Raw genomic sequence first — 16,645 nt, forward strand, 5'->3', positions numbered from 1 at the left:
ATTAACTTATAAATAACTTTTCAGCATATCAGAGCTTGTTTTAGTAAATAATCTCTTAATATTGATTTTAAGAAGTATTAGTTCTATTTATTTCACTTATAACAAGGCATCTTCTTCATATTATAGGAGAAATAATCAGTGGCATTAAAAACGAATATTAATGACTTATCTACCTGTATCTTGCTGAAAAGTTACTTGTAAGTCTTCATATTATAGGAGAAATAATCAGTGGCATTAAAAACGAATATTAATGACTTATCTACCTGTATCTTGCTGAAAAGTTACTTGTAAGTTATTTTTGTCTCATTTCAAGCAAACTAAGATATTAGCACTATAGAAAATAGACCAAACATACTTTCTTACAGTGGTACTGTTGGGTCCTAGAAAGAGAAATGGCACTAGATTAGTTCAGTTATGTTAAATAACTATCAGTACTGAAAGCTGAGGTTGTTCTGGAAAAAAGAGCAAAAATACAGACTCACTGCAAAATATTTCAGAATTTTACAGCCATAAAATAAAATAAAAAAGCCAGGTGGCCCAGTTACACTTATGGCCATAAGAGGGTTAAGTTCAGTTTTATTGATATCTCAGTGGGAAATTGGTTTGTAGCAGTCATCATATTTACAAAAGACATCCGTAGAAGACATTCTGTTAGCACAACACAACTACAAATATCATGAGAAATAATTGCTCCTGTTACTCTCAAATCCTAACATCATAAAACATAATGTCCCATGGGATTGCCCTGATGCATTAAAGTGCATTGTGCAAGTCTAGTTTGAGTATTGAGATTTTAATAGGAGCTTTTAATATCTACATCTCTATTTTCCTACCAGGAAGATTGCTGCAACTGATCACGAGCCGACAGATGCCCGGAAATCATTCCCCTGCTTCGACGAACCAAACAAGAAAGCCACCTATAAAATCTCCATCACTCATGACAAAAACTACGGCGCTCTTTCCAACATGCCGCCAGAGGTAGGACTGCAATCAGCCATGTTGGTTCTGAATCAAACTGTTAGGGCGGATTCTCAAAACCAGGGAGTACTCAAGAAATACTGAAATGTTTCACAATAAACTGGTGGACCTTTAGTCCACACTGTAAAAACGTCTCTACAGCTGCATTCACACTGCAGCCTGAACTGATCCAATTCCGATTTTTTGTCAAATCGGATTTTTATTTTTTATTTTTGGCGTAGTTGTTGAGACGTCCAAATATAGGCGACCTGTATGTGTTCTCCAGTGTGAACTGTGAACGACCTGAAAGTGTCCCGCATGCGCAGTAGAGGGCGCAATAACTTCACACATAGAGAGAGCTCAGTAAAGAAGAAGTGCTCAGTGTTTGTGGAAGTGAACATGGATGCTAACGGTGGAGCATAGCTTGCGATTTTGATCCAGCATAGTAACAACTTAATCCTCATTATGGGCCGTAATGGTTGTTGATTTTCTTCTCGCTTGCGCGTATCAGGACACAGAATAGCGACATTTGTCGAGTATCAATGATATTCAGGTCGGATGAATGCAACGTGGACTTTAGGTCGCATTTAAACGTGATACGTATCGGATATCCGATACGTATCGCATTCGAAAAAAATCCGACGTGTGTTGTTCAGACTGTCGTGAAAATATCAAATACAGGTCACATTACGTAAACAGAATCGGAATCTGGTCACTTCAGACTGCAGTGTGAACGCAGCCTAATTTACGTAAAATTCCGGCAGCTGTGGTTGCGTATTTATACGGTAAAGTACGGTAAAATTCTGTCGGTATTTTACAGTTGCATTTCCTCCCGGTTACGATAAATATGTCGACCACATTGGAATAAACTTGAGTGAATAATCGGTCTCTTTCTGACCACAACTATCCAATCGAAGCTGGATTACCAATCAACGATTCATAATACATTGACTGAAAATAATTTCGCAATGGAAGACGTGACCCTCATCCATCGATCGATATAAGTCTAACAACTTCTTTCTAAAGGCTTTAGTGGAAAACAAGTGCTTGCCGAAAAACAGGAAACCGGTAAAAGGTTCATTTCCATTGAATTCCCATTATGGGAAACTCATTAATGTCCTTCTGTGGTTAATCTATAATTCATTGAATCACAGACAGTAACTTGCAGTGAAAACAAATATTTTAAATGCGTAATTGTGCTTTTTTGTGTTTTATTTATCTTCAAGTAAAACCCATTTGTTCCTTTTGAGTCTTTTAGCATCTTTGCGCTGAATTTTCTTCACTTTTCTTTAGTCTTTGAGTGCCGATATAAGCTAGGAACAAATGACTAATGCATTATTATTAATGATTTATGATCTGTCCAAATTAGCAGCAAATTTTCCCAAATATTCTAAAAAAAAAAACTTCACAATTTTAAGTACTTTCAATATTATTACTTAACTGTGCTTTAAGTAATAATTAAAGCACAGTAATAGTTAAGTAATAATTTGACAGAGTTACCTTTACTGGAGTATTATTTGACCAGTAGGATCAATATTTTGACTCAGTACTTGATCCACCACTGGTAATAGTTGGTAGTTTGGTAATGAAATACTTGGAATATTGAAATTTTGGAAAGCAAAGTAAGTATGTTCCTCATGTAACCCTCTATCAAGTCCATTGGGAGTTTATTGTCTAGTGATAGAAATTAATAACTTTTGTTTTTGCATCACAATTCTAACTATTGAGTGTTCTTAATACTTCAAACAAAACCAAGAAACTGAATATGTTTCTATTAAAGTCATAGAAATCCAGATTTGGTGTGTTTTTGTGTATTCCCATCAATACAAGCCAACTGTTAAAATGTATAATTTTGCTTTGCCTCTCCAGGGTTCTCCTGAAGAACTGCCAGGCAATAAACTAAAAACCACCTTCCAGAAATCCATTCCAATGAGCACCTACTTGGTTTGTTTTGCTGTCCACCAGTTTGGTTATGTGGAAAGAACCTCTGCCAGCAACATTCCTGTAAGTCTGTTACAATCAGCGAATCAATTTAAAACAAATATTCAAACAAATGATGAGCTTTTGGTTGAGTTTTCAGTGATTGTTCTGGTGTTTTCTGCTGCAGTTGAGGATCTACGCCCAGCCCAGCCAGTTAAAAACTGCAGAATATGCAGCAAACGTGACGAAGGTCATCTTTGATCACTTTGAGGAGTATTTCAACATGTCGTACTCCATCTCCAAACTGGGTACGCTTCAAAACCAGCTGGAAACAGTCCAGTTCAACCTAACAAAACCAATTCAATACCAGATTGAAATTCAAAATTAATAAGTTTCATACAAATTATAATTGATTTGAAGTGTAACATTAACTCATTCAATATACAATCCAGTTTAATCCAATTTTATACAGTCCATTTTTTTATTTGATTTTAATTATTTTGTTATTTATTCAGTCAACAAATGACTTATTATCCATATTTCAAAACACTGCAACAATTAACTCAATTTGACTGAAATGGCACAAAGCTTATATTTATGCCTATCCTACGCATAAAATTAAACTAAATTAGCCATTCATTATTAATTAAAGTATATAAAAATCCCAAAACATACCACTTATAGAGTACTACACAGATACATAACAGGAAAGTTAACTATCCAAAATCCAAAACAAATACAATACAATTTGAAATAATTTACTCTTTTAACTGTAGAATCTTTTTTTTATTGTTTTTTGTTTTACTTCCATAATAAACTACACCCTCTAAAGTCCATAATTTAATGCCAAATACAGCAAAAACCCTATCTTAATCTAAATTTTTAGCTTTACGTTTTGTAAATTTATAAGACACATCATAAATCATATACAAATCATATAAAATCTGTGTTATTTTGTTCAAAAATAGCTCCTCAAATTAGTTAAATTTCCATCCTACTCAGTGCAGTTCATACACCTAATTGCGTGTTTGTTTTTAACGTAATTTATCTTGATTAGAAACTCTCAGATTAGCTATAAATGCTAGGTATTAAATCTCCAAACTAACCATTTCATAATTTAATGCTTCATTGTTCACCAAATGTGGTTTACAAATCATTTACTTTCTGTCTCCTGACATCAGTTTTACTATGTAATATAATTTCACTTCTATAAGGAAGGTAAAGCTTGACAATGCAGCACTGCAGGAAAGCAATAAAACTTATCATATGCAGTCACTTCAGAGGCTTCTCTGTGCTGTTCTGATCCAGATAAGATAGCCATCCCTGACTTTGGTACCGGTGCCATGGAGAACTGGGGCCTCATCACCTACAGGGAGACCAACCTGCTGTACGACGAGGAAGAGTCGTCCTCCTCCAACAAGCAGCGAGTGGCGAGCGTTATCGCCCATGAACTGGTTCACCAGGTATGGATAGAAAAGAACATACTGGTGGAAAAAAGAGACAGGAATCCAGATGCAAATAAATAATTTGGGTTTTGAACAAATTTTATTTCTAGTCAAGTCAAGGTTATTTGTATAGCAATTATCAAAATCATCAAGCAAATATACATCAAATACATTGATTAAAACTCCAGTTACTACTAATCTAATGTGGGTTTTTAGCCTTGATTTAAAGGCACTGATTTAAAGTTTGTTCCAGATTTGTGGTGCATAGAAGCTGAATGCTGCTTTTCCATGAAGACCTGAGAGGTCTGGAAGGTTGATACAACACCAGCAGATCTTTAATGTTTTGTGGTGCTAAGCCATTCAGTGATTTATAAACTAACAGAAGTATCTTAAAGTCTGTTCTCTGAGCTATAGGGAGCCAGTGTAGGGACCTTAAAACTGGGTGATGTGCTCTATCTTCCTGGTTTTAGTCAGAACGCAAGCAGCAGCGTTCTGCATCAGCTGCAGCCGTCTGAAATCTTGCTGTTGCAGTTAACAATGCAACTAAAGATAGTTTTTCTAGCTCTTGCTCAGTCATTAGTTCTTTAATACTGGAAATGGACTTCAGGTGGTAGAAGGCTGACTTTATAATTGTCTTTATGTGACTCTGAAGGTTCAGATCAGATTTTTTTGGCTCAGTTTCTCCAGCCTCCCCCAGTTTCTCTAGATCTGGGGGAGACAATCCTTGATGGTTTCAAGGGTTGTCTTTAATGTCTTTATGTGACTCTGAAGGTTACGGGTCAGAATCCATCACTACATCTAAATTTCTGGCCTGATCTTTAGTTTCTAGTTGTAATAACTGAAGCTGTGCTTTCACTCTAGATCGTTCCTCTCTAGGTCCAAAGATAATAACTTTAGTTTTGTTTATGTTCAGCTGAAGACAGTTTTGGCACATCCAGACATTTATCTGTTCTAAATATCTGTTCAGTGATTGGATGGGTTCAGAGTCACCTGGTGACATCATAATGTAGAGCTGTGTATCATCTGCATAGCTAGCTAATCTTTTTTTTTGTTAAAACCTTTACAAACGGGGCCATATAGATATTAAATAAGAGGAGTCCCAGGATTGAACCTTGTGGTACCCCACTGTAAGGATATGGTTGTTTCTGTGTGTTTATTTAGATTTCTGTGTTCTGTGGAGTCTCTGTGTTTTCCATCTACCCCTTGATTCTTGTCTTATCTGTTTGGTCAAGCCGTCTGGTTGTGTCAGGTTGTCTTGTCAGTCTTCAGCTGTCTGTATTTCCAGTTGCTACCAGTTGTGACCATTAGCCTTCTGCTCATCTGTGCTGCCTGGATTATTGTACTTTTTGGGATCATTAAATCATCACGTCTTCATTCCAACCTGGGTCCTCAGCATCTTCCTCACCACCTCTTCACCACAACTCACCCACATTTGATTTCTGTCCACTCTAATGAGAAGTTGCACATTTAAACAAAGAAATCCATGTTTTCTAGTTGAGATTTGAACTAATTGAGTACTGGTCCAGAGAGTCCAGTCACTCTAATAATATATCATGGTCAACTGTAGCACTGAGGTCCAGCAAAGAGCGAATATAAAATGTTATCATCTATTGTGAGAGATAATATTTCAGCTTTTATAAAAGCTTTAGCTGTGCTGCTTTCAAGCCTCTGTTGATAAGGAGAAGTTACTCTATCACTGCTGCTCCTTTCATCTCTAAACGGAAATATTGCACTGCCTGTAAATCATTAAAACTGGTTTTATTTGAAATTTTTATTACAATGCACAAAGTGAGATGATTTATTCTCCAGGTGAAGAAGATAAGAGGTCTGCTGATGATCTTTAAAGTTTTATGAACTGAACCAGATTGTTCCTGGTTATTTATGAATCGTAGTAAAGTTGACTCACATAAACTGTGCAGTGAACCTTTAAACCTTCAGAGTGCAAAGATCAGCAATGAGCAGAAAAACTCATGGCAAAGCACATTTTTAATGTGAAAAAATGCTTTTCTCAGCACAACATAGAAAAGTATGAAAACAAACGTTTTTCAAGTTGGAAGGATAATTTTAGGAAAATCAACTTGGATGGATGGAACGAACTAACTAACTAACTAAAAATGTAGTGTTAGCAGCAAAAAGATCCTGGATCTTAGGGTCTTTTTCATGGAGTTTCCCTGTGAATGTGTGGATTCTCTCTGGGTACTCCAGCTTCCTCTGATGTTTCATACCTGGGAATGAACTACAACTTAAGTAATTGTATTTGTAATCTTGAGCCACGTAAAAATCTTATTTTTATTTAAGATTTATTACAAAAATACGCTTGTAAAATAAATGCATTTATTAACTTCAGTAATAAAATTAACAAAAATAATAAAAAACAAAAAATGTCTAAAGTATACATGCAAAATTAAAAACATTAAATTAATTAAATTAGAATTAAATAACATTGACGTAATCTTTTCACATCAACCAGTCTTCACAGGATTTTGCAGTTTTTGTGATTTTTTTTTGCAATCAATATTCCAGATTTTGTGCTAAGGCTTAGGATCCTTTTAAACAAGGAATTTTGACATAATCGTGCTTATGCATGATGGTAAATGTGGAGGTTTGTTCCTTGGTATATCAATCAGGGACGATAACTTGACATCAAGGCAGCAGTGTCATAAACGTAACAGTACTGCCACCTACAGGTGGAAGTTAGTATCACTTAAACCCAATATTTTTGACATTTTTGCGGGAAATTTGCAATAAATTCACAATTTTGCATTAACTTGTGTTCCAGGAGGTCAGACACAGGCTGGAGCTATAAAAGTATGCAACTTTTATAAAAAATATTTTTTTTTTTACGTTTGTTGAAACTGTCGTGACAGTATGGTATTAGACAATCTGTGAAAAAAATTGAGCCCCTCTGCCGTCTCCCATTACATCAGTACTATTTAGAAACAACCAATCAGACCCAGAAGGCGGGTCTTAACACCATCCTTCCACCGTCCTTCTATGCTAGCTGCAGCTAGCATAGCATGTTTTGAAAGCTCAGGCTAGTTTGCATAGCCACGGATAATGGCAGATAAACTGTTTTTCTGTAACGGTGAGTTGTTTCTCCGCCATTAGCATATTTGTTAGTGATTTCATGATGTTGATTGACAGCGCTAAGACCCTCCTCCTCGCTCTGATTGGTTGTTTTGGGCGACAGTTTTAACAAATATGTAAAAAACATACTACACTTTTATTTATTTTCTATACCAATCCCCACCTGCTTGTGGATGTCATAAAATGTTTTTGCCATCTCACCTTGTTTGGATCCTCATGTCGGTTTTCTCTCTCAGTGGTTTGGTAACATCGTCACAATGGATTGGTGGGACGACCTCTGGCTCAACGAGGGCTTCGCCAGTTTCTTCGAGTACATCGGCGTTGAAGAGGCCGAGCCGACCTGGGACATGGTGAGTTCTTCAGTTCTCCACAGAGGCGGTGAAACTCTGAGGACGTCAGACTGACGAAGTCTCCTTTCACAGAGAGACATCGTGATCATCAGTGACGTGCTTCCTGTCATGGTGGACGACGCCCTCGTTTCCTCTCATCCAATCATTGTCGACGTATCGAGCCCGGCGGAAATCACCTCTGTGTTTGATGGCATCTCCTACAGCAAGGTAAAAACCTTCAGTGACTTTTTAAAACATTATGTTGCATGTACTTTTTCTTTTATTTGTTCGTCAGACATGTTGGCAACACTACAGAAGTCTCTGTGATATCTGAATGGATTTTGACCAAAAATGCTGCAATATATTACTTAGCATTTCAGTTTCTGAGCACATAAATATAGAAAAACATCAGCTAACCTTGATTCAAACTTCCTCTAAACTTCCTTACCTGCCTGCTGTGTTCCTTAGTCTTTGTTCTCCAGCAAACCTTCAAGGTTTAATAGTCTAGCAGTTTTCTAATTAGACTGTTGACCTTTTTTGCAGGGAGCTTCTGTTCTCCGCATGCTGGAGGACTGGATGGGAAGGGATGCGTTCAGAGACGGCTGCAGGGTGAGTGGACTATCACAAAGAACATCTAAATAAAAGTTTACAATTCAGATTTATCTTACAGTGGTGTCTGCTTCTTCTTTCTTCTGCCTGCAGAAATATTTAAAGGACTTCTACTTCAAGAACGCCAAAACAGCCAATTTCTGGGCTTCTCTGGCTGAAGTAAGTTGAAAGTGTTTTTTATGACAGAATGAAGGCAGATTTATAAATTCTAGCAAGACAAAATTATACAATTTCACATTTAGATTTAAGAAAAGGTCAACTTTTTTCCATTTGACACAAAACACTGTTAAGCTGGACACAATCCTGTAGGGTAGAGGACTTGAACTCATTTTCATTTTTGGTTGTGTCAGAAGTATTGATAAAACTTGATATCAAGTAAGATTGAGGCAGCAGTGTCATTAAAGTAAGAAACACTGCCACCTGCAGGTGGGAGTTAGTGTTATTTAAACCAATGTTTTTGACCCCTTCTCTCAAAAACTTGCAATAAACTGACAATTATGCATTAGTGCAAAAAAACTGGCAGGAATGATTGATATAAAATGGCTACTGGAACGTAGAGGGCCACATAAAAAGATATATGGCGGCATGGATTTGGCCCCCAAGCCTTGAGTTTGACACATGCACTGCAGGGAATAGAAATATTGAGGGAAAATATCACCTTCTGTGTAGTGAGTGGGCCTAAATTGGTGCTGAAGAACTTTCAGTACTTTTACTTTTGTTCTTTTTAAGCTAATGTTTCACAAAAAGAAAAGTAAAAACATTTTGAAGCTTACACAAATGTTGCTCTCTGTGTTTAGGTGAGCAACTTACCTGTTGCAGAGGTGATGGACACCTGGACCAAACAGATGGGCTATCCGGTCGTAGATGTCACCATCTCAGAGACAAACGCCAAACTGACCCAGAAGCGTTTCCTCCTGGACCCCTCGGCTGACCCCAGCAAGCCTTCTTCACCTTTCCAGTAGGATCCTCAGAGAGAAACTGATAAATCAATTCCCTAACTATCATAATTATTAATCATGATTCTGTCTGGGTTTCAGATACAAGTGGACCATTCCTGTCAAATGGTACTCCGTGAAAAGCAACAAGATAGAGGAGACGATGTTTAACAAGAGCACTGCCGGTAATTCTCCCTTTTAGCTTGAAAATGACAAACTTAAAGTGTTTTGAGACACAAAAAAACCCAATCCACATGTCATTTTACTTATTAAATTAATCTAAACAGATTCTCTAAACACGTGCATAAAAGAAAATTGTCAAGAAAAAGTTATTAAACCATCTTGAAAAACAGCATGCACATTTCAAATGGGGCATATTGAGTAAAATTTATATTTTGCTGATTTTTGTATTTCCATTTGGGTTTCTAAAAGCGTTTAAGAAAACCAGCCAGGCATTTTTTGGTAATAAGTTTGTCTTTCTGTGTCTGGAAGATGAGCCCTTTCAAAACCTTCTGGAACGTAACAAATCGCCAGGCACTGCCCGTTACCTAGCAACCACAGCAAAGCCCAGCCCGTTACCTAGCAACCCTAGCAGAATTAGAGCTTATTTGGATTTAAAGTGACAAGAGGCCCTAAAACAGATAATTCTGAAAGGAGTTCACCTGCAGAAATGACTGTGTTGCTGTTGCCTGTTTATGTGAAGAAGCCTACACTGTAAAACATTTGAACCGCGTTTAGTTGTGTCTACTATCTTCTGCTCGTTAAGTCAAAGGAATTTAGTGAGTTTTAGATTTTGAACCTAAATGTGTGAGTTTGTGAAAGATAAACTTACAGGAGTAAGTTGTGTTACTCAACTCCAGTTGAATAAACTGGAGTTTTTAGGTCAACACTTAAAACAACTGAAAGAAGAAAAAAACGGGAGTGAGAATTATTTCCCAGAATGCTTAGCGGCATGTTTTTGCATCCTGAGATGGAAGTACGTTATATTGATCTGACTCTAGTGGTTTGTTAAGGCAAATGTTTATTTTAATGTCCTGTTCACACTTAATGTTTTTGGGCAGAATTCATTGTGATGTTTAATAAAATTCCTTATCAGATCAGAAATGTTGTTTGAAACAAGAATTTAAATTATTCTAAAAGAAAATAAGTAGCTATTTTAACTTGATATCGTGAGTAAAATAATAGAGAAACCTAACGAGGTGAGGGCAGTTTTTTCTTGCATATTGTGAAATAATTATTTGGTTTAAATTGCAGCATTAAGTTAAAACTCACAATTTAAGATTAATGGACTTAAAAATCAATGCTTAGGCAACTTTCCTCTTGTTGTTAAATCAACTTCATGAACTTTAATTTCTGAATTAAAACCAAGCAGGTGGACTTTCATTTTCAAGCTAAACCACCTTCAAATGTTTTACAGTGTAGAATTCACGTCTAGATTTAACACTAAACGAGACCGAAAGAACAAGTAAATAGGATAAATGTCTGTTTTGGACAACTTTATGCTCATAAATGAATCACGATGATTGTTTTCTCTTTCAGAACATGCCATCATTGACTATTCGCCCTCAGCAGACGGACTGCTGAAGATAAATAACGACCATATTGGGTTCTACAGAGTCAACCATGAAGACAGCATGTGGACTGTAATCAGTCAGCTGCTCCAGGACAACCACACGGTATTTCTGTCCATAGATCGGATCTTTATGTTTTCACTTTTACAGTTTTACTCACCCACAGAGCTCAAATGTTCTGACGTCTTGTCCAGACGTTGGATGCAGCCGACCGAACGAGCTTCATCGATGACGTTTTTGCTCTGGCGAGGTAGGAAAATGGACAGGAAACCCTGTCAACATTACAGATCAAAATAAAGATAAATACTGTAAATTTGGTTTTGTTTTTAGGGCTGATATTGTCGATTACGGTAATGCCTTCAATCTCACAAAGTACCTGAGGGAAGAGTCGGAGTACATCGTTTGGAGTCGTGTGGCTTCATCCATCGCCTACGTTCGGGACATGTTGTCCAACAACGAAGCTCTCTACGAAAAATTTCAGGTGAGCAGAAAAGAAATTCACAACATAAAGATATTTATCTGGAGTCAAACTACATTTCTAATTTGCTGTTTTTATTATTTTGTGCTTTGACGATTTTAAAATTAAAGAAATCTATTTGTCTGGATGAATGCAAATATCGATACTTGGAAACAGCTCAGCTATCTTGCCAGATTCCTCTGGAGAAAACGACTGTAGATCTCAATTAAGTTTTTTATTATCTTATTACATAAAAGTTATGTACTATTTTCTGTTAAAAACCACAAACCTCTTATTCAGTTAAAGTTCGTTCCATGTCAGCCGTAGCTTTCAGTTAACAGGCAGGGGAAAAAAATTATTATAAATGTATCCCCTCTGCAAATGAATAAATAAATAACAATATTAAATAAATTAATATCAAATAAATAAAAAGGAAACTATGAATATTATTTTCATTAGTGTGACAAAGGCAATGTTTTTGTAAGAATTGCTGAAAGCAGAAAAAATGTTTAGAATTAAATGGAAAAAGTTGTAAATTCCAAGAAATTGTTGTAAAAATTAAGCAAACAATAAACCATAAATTATGCCAAACAAATACAAACACAATATTGCAAAAATAAATCCAGGTGCAATAATTATGATATTCTTTCATTATTAAAATATTTTAACAGTTTAAAAGTTTTTGCATAATTGTTGTTTTTTATCCTATCAATGTTGTCTAACTTTTTGCCAAGCAGCCAAAATTATAAATACTGGAAAAAGGCAAATTATCTTTTTAAGGGAATCCATTTCTGTGAACGTACATTTTCCAACTTGTTGCAACAAAAGTGACTTTGTCTTAACCTGTTTCTGTAATTTATGAATTTTATTATTTTATTTGCTTCCTGGTTGTATTTAAAATAAATTTACGTTATTCATTTTTCCAGACACTGTTTGGCGAACTGGTTAAACCAATTGCGACACGACTCAGGTGGACAGATGAGGGCACACAAACGGAGAGGTACAGTAGTAATACAAAGTGGTTATTATTTTTATTTTTACATAATGGTGATAATATTCTACTGTCTGTTTAATGTTGCAGGTTGCTGAGGGAAACTGTCCTCAGCATTGCATGTCAGATGGAAGATGCAGACGCACTGAAAGAAGCATCAGATATTTTTGAACAGTGGATCGACGATCCTCTCAGGTTAGCTTTATTAATCCAGTCATGCCTGCAGAAAAACAGGGCCATTAATTAAAATGTTAATCTTAATTTCTAGCACATCTGCTGTTTAAAAGTGGTATTTTCACTCCTTTGGACCTGCAGAAGCGTCCCGGTGAACCTGAGGCTGCTGGTGTACCGCTACGGCATGAAGAGGTCGGGCAGTCCGGAGCACTGGAACCAGATGTTCCAGAGGTACAAAGACGCGACTCTGGCTCAGGAGAAGGACAAGCTTCTGTATGGACTGGCATCGGTGGAGGACATAGACCTTCTGTACAAGTAAATAAAAACATATCCTTCATTTTTAAGATGGCGTAAAGGTTTGATCTCCTCAATAAGCAACAGGACAAACAGCAACTCGTAAGAAACAAGGCTAGATGTTGAGGAGGCTCAAAGGTAGAGGAATGTGTGCAGTAGGTAAGGCAGGGTTTGTGTGCATATAACATATTATGTACATTTCACATTTTACAGGTTTTTGTACTTCCATTTGGGTTTCTACTGCTCCTAAAAGCAGACCAAGCACTTAAAAAACAGCTGTTTTCTATAAATACGTTTATGGTTTTAGGTGTCAGGAAAATGTTACAAATCACCAGGCACTGCCTCTCACCTAGCAACCCCTGGGAAGCCCAGAGAGTTACCTAGCAACCCAAGCTGAGCGCCAGCATGTTTGGTCAACTGGTTTTAACACTGTACGCAATGGCTGCTGGAATAGACGGGTGTTTTGTTGTCGACCACTTGCTGCATTCTTGCTGATGGGAAGCTCTACTTCTGCTTTTCAAAGATGTACGGTTGTTTAATTGCACATCTGTTTGCAGCCATTTTCACGTGCCAGTGCAAAAGTAGGGTTTGGGGAGTCGGGGGGTGAATGGGTCGTGGCCAGCAGCAGCTCATTTAAATTTAAAGTGACAAGACGCCTAAAAACATCTCATTCTGAAAGGAGCTCAAGATAGACTGAACTGACCAGACTGAAATCTCATTATCTAAAAATTATTTTGTACGAAAAATGCAATGAAGCTGTTTTGTATCGTCCATAGAGAGACGTATCCTAACCTCTTTAAGGGAGCTGGAGTTCTGCTTGGGTTGCTAGGTAACCGGCTGGGCTTTGCTGGGGTTGCTAGGTAACGGGCAGTGCCTGGTGATTTGACTCATTTTCCTGCCAAAAACGGCAGAGTTTTGTTCTTATGGGCTTGGGTTGTTTTTAGAAGCAGTCGAAACCTGGGTAGATGTATAAAAACATGCAAAATGTGAATATTTTTGGTCCAAAATGAAGTAAAAACCTTGTGAAGAATAATGAAAATGAAACTTTTCTTCTATCCAACAGGCTCCTGGAGGCCACCAAAGATGAAACCGTGGTGAAGAGTCAGGATCTGTTCACTGTGGTGCGGTATGTGTCGTACAACCCAGTGGGTCGGACCATGGCCTGGGACTGGACCACGTTGAATTGGGACTACCTGGTCAATAGGTCAGTGGGCAACAACAAACTCAGATTCTTACCCATTTTTATTCAATTAGCATGTTTCAGCCTCCAAAGAACCAAAATCTCTAAACTTAGACTAATTTGTTACTTTAAGGGAGTTCAGTGAGGCTTTCATGAAAAATAAAAATATTTTTAAAAATGTGCAGTCACCGGACGTCCAGCTCTTTTTGTAGTGTAATAAGCTGTGATAACTTATCAGACTGTAAAGACTGTTTCATCAGGAGAGAGATAAAGTAGGGAGCTTCCTGTAAACTGTGAAATATTTCCTTCAGGGATGTCAATAAACTTACAGTTTTTGTTTTAATCAAAGGTGGTTCTTGTCAAAGTCCAGGTCAAATTTAAAGGAGCTTCTGTGCATCTGCTTTCTGTTTTTTATATATTCACGCCTGAAACTGCTGTTTACATACACCAAAACAAAAAAATAATAATCCATGTTTATTACTGCCTGTAGTTAAATCAGAACAAACTCCTACTGTATTTGCTAAACGCCACAACAATGACAGAAAGAATCTGTCACAATTATTTATTATTGTTTTCTCAGCTTCTTCAGTATTTGATGGTTTTGTATTCAAACTTGAAGATATTAACAAATAAATTTCTGACATTCTTTCTCTCTTTATCAGTAAATATAATTTACTTTTTAATCCTAACTGACCTGAAACAAGAGACGTTTGGTCAAACTTAACATCAGAAAAAGAGACCTGTGTATGTAAACTTCTGGCTTCACCTGTTAAATCTGTTGAATTGTGCAAGGAAGTGAAGACAATGCTAGGAAGGGCGTGCTGCAGTTGCACTTCTTGCTAATGTCTTTATTTTTCCGAACGGCTTGGACAGAGACCCATCGTTACCATAGAAACCAAGGGTAACTAAGGATACCTTAAAGGGCCCAACATAATTATGTCCAACAGAATACCTGCAGCAAAATATTATCTAAATTAATTAATCCAAGTCACAGTCACATAAAATATATGTAAATATTAAATATATATATATATTTTGCTTTTTATTGAAAATTTCTGTCAGGTTTTCTAGTTTCTGGGGTTATTTTCCAAATGTTTTTGTTACAAATTTCACAAATTCAGTAATTGTTGCCACTAAAAAGCATACTAATTTACTTCTGATAAAGCTTCACACTGTAATGTCACTTAAATGTGATTCCAATACTGTGTGAGGGACATTTAAACAAAAATTATGCTGGAAACAAGTTATAAGTTTGCAAATATTCAGCTTTTTACATAATATGTTTCAATTTGTTTACTGCAAAAACACAAAATCTTACCAAGTCTAGTTTCTACTGCAAATATCTTTGTACACTTGAAATAAGACAAAACTAACTTGTTTAAGATGTAGGAGCTTGTTTTAAGTCAATAAATCTTTAATATTGATAAAAATTTACTAATTTGTTTTGCATTTAGTTACGATTTTACACATGCAGGGTTAAAATAAATAAATTTTTTGCTAAATCTTGCAGAGCATTTTTATTTTTGATTATTAAAACTAATTTAAAATGTATTTTAGCACAAAAACACCTTGATTAGTTTTTCTTTGCTTCATATTTTTTTAATTAAAGAACCACCACAAACCTATTTTTAAGGTAGTAATCATTTTGTTGCTGTTGTATATTTATTAATTCATTTTAATATTTAATGTTTTTATGCATTATATTTTGTGGCAAGGCTTTTTTCTGTATTTCCAACTTCTTTTTTTTGTATTTTTTATTTTTATTTTTTCTCCTGAGACATTGAACCTAAATGATTTAATGTTCAGATCATTTATTTAATCAAAACTGCATTGGAAAATCGTAAACAGTCCTCTGTTGGCGATGCTGATGATTTCTCCGTCACGACAGATACACCATCAACGACAGGAACCTCGGCCGGCTGCCCAATCGGATCACAACCACCTACAACACCAAGATGCAGCTGTGGCAGGTCAAAGTTCATCATGTTTTCCTGCTTCTAATCATATTTTAATAAATTTATGATGTTAGAGAAATCATTTTAAGCCTAAACTGGTTCTGGATTTATCCCTCTTGTCATTTGATTTCTTTTTGTTCTCCTTTGTTTGTCGTATTTTCCTCTCTGGACCTTCAGATGGAGAATTTCTTCAATCTGACTAAAGATGCCGGAGCCGGAGAAATGCCCAGGAAGCAGGCGCTGGAGACGGTGAGGAACAACATCGAGTGGATCCAGAAGAACGAGGCCGAGATCGAAGCGTGGCTAGGGAGCAATGTGCCCTAGAACCAGAACCAGAACCCAGTCCACTGAAGCTTAGAAAATTTACCCCCGGTGGAACAAAGACAGTAGTTTTTGATTCTGCACTCAGAAAATTGTGAGAATATTCATTACATGCCCTTATTTATAATTATGATTTTAAAATATCCTGTTAGAATGTGTATTTGTAATCAGAATCACTTCAGGAACATGGAGCTTAATAAAAAATATTTTTATTAATAATCACTTTGTCTTGTAAGTTATTCAAAGTGTTAGTTTCTCCTCGTCTGTGCCAAACGAAGCTAAAGATTCATTTTTCTCCTGATTGAGTTGAAGGAAATTCTCTCCCGTTCATGACTAAAAATATAATAATATATAATATAATATAATAAATAAAATATGGTAATATATCAGCAGATACGTGTCATAATCAGCATTTCAATG

At 36.4% G+C, this 16,645-nt stretch overlaps 1 protein-coding gene across 1 annotated transcript in view; it reads left to right on the forward strand.

Annotated features, from left to right (window-relative positions):
- Positions 1–16,444, forward strand: part of enpep (glutamyl aminopeptidase) — a 17,995-nt gene extending 1,551 nt beyond the window's left edge. Inside the window, exons 2-20 of the mRNA XM_005801113.3 lie at positions 837–978; positions 2,827–2,961; positions 3,065–3,185; positions 4,186–4,340; positions 7,646–7,759; positions 7,832–7,966; positions 8,282–8,347; positions 8,441–8,506; positions 9,145–9,305; positions 9,385–9,467; positions 10,822–10,958; positions 11,048–11,103; positions 11,184–11,334; positions 12,237–12,310; positions 12,392–12,496; positions 12,617–12,790; positions 13,833–13,973; positions 15,838–15,919; positions 16,082–16,444. Coding sequence (XP_005801170.2) covers positions 837–978; positions 2,827–2,961; positions 3,065–3,185; positions 4,186–4,340; positions 7,646–7,759; positions 7,832–7,966; positions 8,282–8,347; positions 8,441–8,506; positions 9,145–9,305; positions 9,385–9,467; positions 10,822–10,958; positions 11,048–11,103; positions 11,184–11,334; positions 12,237–12,310; positions 12,392–12,496; positions 12,617–12,790; positions 13,833–13,973; positions 15,838–15,919; positions 16,082–16,228 — 2,245 coding nt within the window. The 3' untranslated portion in view covers positions 16,229–16,444. The remainder of the gene's footprint in view (positions 1–836; positions 979–2,826; positions 2,962–3,064; positions 3,186–4,185; positions 4,341–7,645; positions 7,760–7,831; positions 7,967–8,281; positions 8,348–8,440; positions 8,507–9,144; positions 9,306–9,384; positions 9,468–10,821; positions 10,959–11,047; positions 11,104–11,183; positions 11,335–12,236; positions 12,311–12,391; positions 12,497–12,616; positions 12,791–13,832; positions 13,974–15,837; positions 15,920–16,081) is intronic.
- The last annotated feature ends 201 nt before the right edge of the window (positions 16,445–16,645 follow it).

This window comes from Xiphophorus maculatus, chromosome 19 (assembly GCF_002775205.1).
Source record: "Xiphophorus maculatus strain JP 163 A chromosome 19, X_maculatus-5.0-male, whole genome shotgun sequence".
Lineage (NCBI taxonomy): Eukaryota > Metazoa > Chordata > Actinopteri > Cyprinodontiformes > Poeciliidae > Xiphophorus > Xiphophorus maculatus.